Source organism: Mus musculus, chromosome X (genome assembly GCF_000001635.26).
Source record: "Mus musculus strain C57BL/6J chromosome X, GRCm38.p6 C57BL/6J".
In the NCBI taxonomy this organism is placed as follows: Eukaryota; Metazoa; Chordata; class Mammalia; order Rodentia; family Muridae; genus Mus; species Mus musculus.
The window spans coordinates 47,961,858-47,967,953 of record NC_000086.7 but is presented as its reverse complement, the minus strand read 5'-3'; the positions used below and the strand labels follow the sequence as shown (position 1 = coordinate 47,967,953).

At 44.8% G+C, this 6,096-nt stretch overlaps 1 protein-coding gene across 3 annotated transcripts in view; it reads right to left on the bottom strand.

The window, feature by feature from the left end:
* Positions 1-1,525: 1,525 nt before the first annotated feature.
* Positions 1,526-6,096, bottom strand: part of Ocrl (OCRL, inositol polyphosphate-5-phosphatase) — a 54,011-nt gene continuing 49,440 nt past the window's right edge. For 2 of the 3 annotated variants that reach the window (XM_017318524.2, XM_011251008.3), the window contains 3 exons: positions 5,747-5,874; positions 4,702-4,813; positions 1,526-4,494 (listed from right to left, as the gene is read on the bottom strand). In XM_017318524.2, coding sequence (XP_017174013.1) covers positions 4,370-4,494; positions 4,702-4,813; positions 5,747-5,874 — 365 coding nt within the window. In that variant the 3' untranslated portion in view covers positions 1,526-4,369. The remainder of the gene's footprint in view (positions 4,495-4,701; positions 4,814-5,746; positions 5,875-6,096) is intronic. The other variant, NM_177215.3, reaches the window with a different exon arrangement.

Genomic DNA, 6,096 nt, shown 5'->3' with positions numbered 1-6,096 from the left:
CAACCGGGTTCCTCTGAAATGTGTATGTTAGGACTTGTCATGTTTCTGGAGCTGACAGGATCATGGATGTGACCTTGCTGTGGTATTTATTGGATTACGAACCAGTATCCATACTACTCAGCTATTAAACACAACGACTTCATGAAATTCTTAGGCAAATGGATGGAACTAGAAAATATCTTCTGAGTGAGGTAACCCAGTCACTAAAGAACACACATGGTATGTACTCGCTGATAAGTGGATATTAGCCCAGAAGCTCAGAATACCCAAATACAATTCATAGACCACATGAAGCTCAAGAAGAAGGACAACCAAACTATCTTTGGTCCTTCTTAGGAGGGGGAACAAAATACCCATGGGAGGATGTCTTAGTTAGGGTTTTACTGCTGTGAACAGACACCATGACCAAGGCAAGTCTTATAAAAAACAACATTTAATTGGGGCTGGCTTACAGGTTCAGAGGTTCAGTCCATTATCATCAAGGTGGGAGCATGGCAGTATCCAGGCTTGCATGGTGCAGGAGGAGCTGAGAGTTCTGTCTTCATCCAGAGGCTGTTAGTGGAAGACTGACTTCCAGGCAACTAGGGTGAGGATCTTATACCCACACACACACAGTGACACACCCATTCCAACCAGGTCACACCTATTCCAACAAGGCCACACCTTCAGATGGTACCACTCCCTGGTCCAAGGATATATAAACCATCACAGAGGAGTTTCAAAGTGTGGAGTAGAAACTGAAGGAAAGGCCATTCAGAGACTGCCTCACCTGGGGATCCATCCCATCTGCAGCCACCAAACCTAGACACTATTGTAGATACCAACAAGAGCTTGCTGACAGGAGCCTGATATAACTGTCTCCTGAGAGTCTCTGCCAGAGCCTGACAAATACAGATGCAGATGCTTGCAGCCAACCTTTGGACTGAGCACAGGGTCCCCAATGGAGGAGCTAGAGAAAGGACCCAAGGAGCTGAAGGGGTTTGCAGCCCCATAGGAGGAACAACAATAGGAATCAACCAGTACCCCCAGAGCTCCCAGTGACTAAACCACCAACCAAAGAAAACACATGGTGGGACTCATGGCTTCAGCTGCATAATATGTAGCAGAGGACAGTCTTATCTGGCATCAATGGGAGAAGAGGCTCTTGGTCCTGTGACGGCTCAATGCCCCAGTGTAGGGGAATTTGAGGGCAGGGAGGAGGGAGTGGGTGGGTTGGTGAACAGGGGGAGGGAGGATGGGATAGGGAGTTTTGGAGGGGAATTGAGGAAAGGGCATAACATTTGAAGTAAATTAAGAAAATATCTAATAAAAAATTAAAAAAAAAGAACCAGTATTCAACCAGGCAAGATGGTGTGTGGCTATAGCCCTAGCTACAAGGGAGGCTGGGCCAGGATCATTGATTGAGTTCAAAACCAGCCTCAGCAACAAAGTAAGATTCCATTACAAATCCCATTCCACCCACCCACCCCCAAAAGCAAGACTTTCTTTTGATGAACTCACTGTTGCCTGAAATGATTTTGCTGGCTTGAAAGTACACAACTTCTTTATTAGTCTCATAAAATACATGGCTTCTTATACATGCACCATATGTGTGTGGGCTCTTGGCTCCCCTGGACATAGAGTTATAGCAGTTGTGATCTGCCAGATGTGGGTGCTGAGAACCAAAACTAATCAATATGTGCTCCTAACTGCTGAGCCATCACTCTAGTCCCCATTTTATTTATGTGGCCATGTCACAACACATGTGTAGATTAGATGACAACTTTCTGGAGTCGGTTCCCTCCTACCATGTGGCTTCTGGGAATTGAACTCAGGACACTAGCCCATGGAATCATCTTACCAGCCCAGGAAAACACTCTTTTTTTTTTGGTCCTGGTGCTGAGAATCAAATCCAAGGCTTTGTGCATGCTAAGTAAGCGCTCTAGAATGGAGCTACAGCCCCAGCACAACAATTTTAAATGGTATTTCTCTGTAGGCTCAGTAGTGACAGGTACAGGTATGGTTGGGTGGGGCCTACAAAAATGTCAAGTGAGTCCAAGTGATATTAAATCTCCCCTCTTCAGTTCTCAGTCAGATCACAATGAGTTTTCACACAACATATATTTATTCATAAAATTGCAATAAATTATAATAAAAAAGATGACACAAAATACAGAACCCCACTAGCAGCTTTGCGTAGTGACCGAGACATTTTTTTTTTTTGTGAAATATAACAAAGAACTACAGATTAAGAATCAGAAAGGGAAACTAATGTAGTATCAGCCAATAGACTGGAATCATTTCTTCCCGAAGATGCTAGGTGCAGTCTTTCACTACCAGTTAAACCTGAAATCCTTAATTCAGAGCAACTATGAAATAGTACCTTGGAGGAATTAGGAATGAAGAGGTTGAGGGGCAGGATAGGCAGGATAGGGAAGTAGGTTTCTTCCATCGGATCTGTTTTGTATCCCTTTCCTAGAGATTGTCTAAAACCCTCAACCCTATAGACATCCCAGGCTGAGCTGGACAAAAGGCCGAGGCAGTGAAGCAACTTGGTGCTTTGGCCTGATGAAGGAAGGGCACTACGTGCATGCTCCACAGAGCCCCCACTAACCATAATCTTGCTCATCTAAAGACCCAAGCTTGGCGAGGTATTATAAAATGGGCACAGGAGAGGCATTCCCCTGTGGACCACCTTGCTCCAGCTCCTACCATCTGCTTCTTCAGTGATTACTTTCTGGCCTAATAGATATGACAAAATTCTTCTGCTCTCCGTCTTCCACTAATCAACTGTTGACCCAATCAGATCTTCAGTGAGCTGGCACCAATACTTTGATTCCGATTTCCCAACTCCCAATTATTTAAGGGCTTAACTACTGCAGGATACATACCTTTTGTTCTCCCAAGAACTCAATTTTGAAGAGATGAGGGAGCTGGAAAACCATTTGATGGTGGATGTTTTCCTGGCCCTCTCCTTGGATGGTACAAGATACTACTGATGGAATCAGTGCCCAAGATTGTACACACAGCCTATATGAGCGCCTTACATCAGATGTTAATAGGCAAGAATGACACGACTTGGGTTGGTTTGGTGAATGAAACCAAGCAAGTCAATTTCACCAGGCAGTTTTGCAGCCAGAAGCTGGCAGCTGGTTTGTCAGTCAACAAAGTAATTTTTAAAAAGTTTGTCTGTCCCACAAAGCTTGAATAAAATGAAAACCTTAGAGTCATTTCAAGTGGAAGAGGTAATGTGTGTGGCTGGTCCCACGGACCAGTCTCTCTTACACAGCACTTGATATAGTGTCAAGGAGTCAAGGGCAGTCTTTTTAAGTCTTTGCTTGAAGGAGGCGGATGTGGAGCTCAGAGTGAGCCCTGTTGAGAGAGGCCAGTAACTTTCCCCGACACTTTAGGAGATAGGAGAATGGGTTCTGAGGGTTACCCTCAATGCTTGGTTTGGAGGGCGAGGAAAGCTCCTGGGACCTCACTTGAGGTGCACAGACTTCTCTTTTGACTGTGATGCAAACATGACTCTGGAAGTGGGTTTCTAGTGGGGGAGATGGGGACCAACATGCAGGATTGCTCCGCATGTCAAGTGTGGATAGTAGCCGGGCACGGGGACTGGGAAGCAGGGATGTTTTCATTCTGATATACTCACAGTGCTTTCCTCGCTGTTGTGATGTTTCTCACATCAGTGGGACGCCATCTCTATAGTCCATAAAATTATGTAACTAACCATGGTCTGAGACAAGGGAATCGGGCTCCACCAAGTGTGGTTCCCCACGAAGGCCAACATTACAGTGACATACAGATATCATTGTAGTAGAACTGCACAAACGCTTGTAACAATCACATGGAGACAGTGAACTTCACTGTTCAGGACACCCACAGAGTCACTAGCCTCATCCAGGCTTCCTTCAAAGTGAGAGCATGGAGGAAGTGTGCAAAGTAGTGACATGAGGAGAGGGTGGGTCCAAAGTGCATCATACAAAGAACTGTAGACAAGTCTGAGCTATAGCAAGTAGTACTTGTAGGCTTAGAACAGGAAGGCCTCTCAATCCAGGCCTAGGGTATTAAAGATAATCATGAGGACTGGGAAGCAGGGCAGAAAACATACCCCTAGGTAAAGGTGTGTAAATACAGACCTCTTTGCTTTACAAAGAGTAAACACAAAAACACCGAAATATGGTAACTTTGGCTTGGCAATATATGTCTAAAAGGATTTTGCTGTGTAGGATATGGTAAGGAAGGATTAGGAAAACTCTTCCCTTTGTACTACTAACAGAATGTAAGATCCTACAGTAGACCCTTTTTGTGTGATAACTTTTCAGATCATTTTGAAGTAGTCGGAGCCCAAGGTCTTCCTCCTCTAGAATCTCGGATAGGAAAAGACTTAGTCTTCCTCGTTCCCAAGCAGGAAGACCAAGAGGAACTGGATGGCATGCTGGCGGTCATTTGGAGTCTGTCTTGTCATGAGGTTTGGTGGAGGTCTTAGGAGAAGGCTACTGAACAGGGTAGCTAGAGGGTGGAAGAAAGAAAAGGGGAAGCCCACTGTCAGACATTACCTAAGCAAAACCTCAAGGCTCGGGGTGCAGGGAACAAGAACAGCAGGAGGGAAGGGACTGCCATGTTCCCAAAAATCAAATATGGTACACATTATGCACAATGCATCCAGATTCTGTCCAACAAGCACTCTGCACAGACTCTCTCATGAAGCCCCCTTACCAATCATGTTGGTGTTGATATTGTTGTAGTCAGAGAATTTTAAGAGTTCACGAAGGAATGCCATCAAGTAGCGGAAAACATTTCTATGGCACCTTGGAAGCTGGGAAATGACCTGTTTTTTAGAGACGAGTGTGTAAGAAGGTTAAATGGCTCATAGGGAATGAGACTCCAAAGCTGCCATAAGAACAATTTGTAACCCAACTGTTAGAAGCCCCATTTGTCTGTCACTACCCTCTATTATCATAAGCAGTATTTTACGTGCCAGATTATGACTCTGGAGTAAGTATGGTTTGGTTTCTCTCTATTCAAAGACCAGGCCATGTAGTCAGCACAGAGTCACGTTCACACAGTGCCTCACCAGAAGGAAAGTGTCCATCTGTTATTTTTCCTTTTCCCCTCACAGCAAAGGCATCAGTCAACTTGTTTTTCTCTAAAATGCCACTTGGCGATGATGGGTACCTCCTACCAACACTCACTGATGTGATTCATAGCTAGGCTCAGCCATTGTGGACCACAATCTTTGCAAGATCCAAAACACATCAAGAAGGAGAGAAGGAGGAGGTGGCGGTGGCTCCCAACTGTCATCTACCCTTTCAGCTAATGACAACTAGAACTGCACTTACAATTCATTTTGCAATCTCACTCCAGGGTGAGAAGTATCCACCTCACTATGTTTTTCTGTTAACAGAAATAGGCAAGCTAGAAAATATTCGAAAATAATACTACCTAAATTCAACTTTACTCATTTAGGGGGGGTGGGGCTGGGGAGGGGCCATGTGGAGATCAGAGAACAACTAGTAGGGGTTGATTGTTTTTCTTCCATCACTTGTGTTCTCTGGATCAAACTTAGGTCAATAGGCTTAGTGGCAAGTACCTTTACCCATTGAACCATCTCACTGGCTCCCTCAAGGATCTTAATTTTTAGCTATGGTGTCCTATCATAAATAACCGACCCAGGCCCATTCTATCATAGAGCTTTGTAAAACTGACCGTTTCTCTATGGGAGAATCTGCACTGAGCATATCCTCAGAGCACCAAAACTCACCTGTTTGCAGATCCGAGGATCATGAGCAGAGTCAAGACATCGCTGATACAGCTCATAACAGATGACTGGCTCTGGCAGAGCTTCCAGGAAAATGAGCAGTGCTTCAGCCACAGAATGGTTATTGCCAGCTGAATTACCTTGAGTTAAAGGAAGAGGAACCCAGAAAAAAAGCCACACAGACACCTGTCTGGCTCCCTTCCTCAAGCCTCTACAGGGATGGTTTTTCTCTTCTCTTTCGGCACACACTATCCCTGATTGTGGTTTTATAGTGGTCCAGGTGCTCTGCAGCTGAGTCGGTACAGAATTTCCCAGTCCCTTGGGAGGTTTCACTATAACTAGAGACTTGGAAA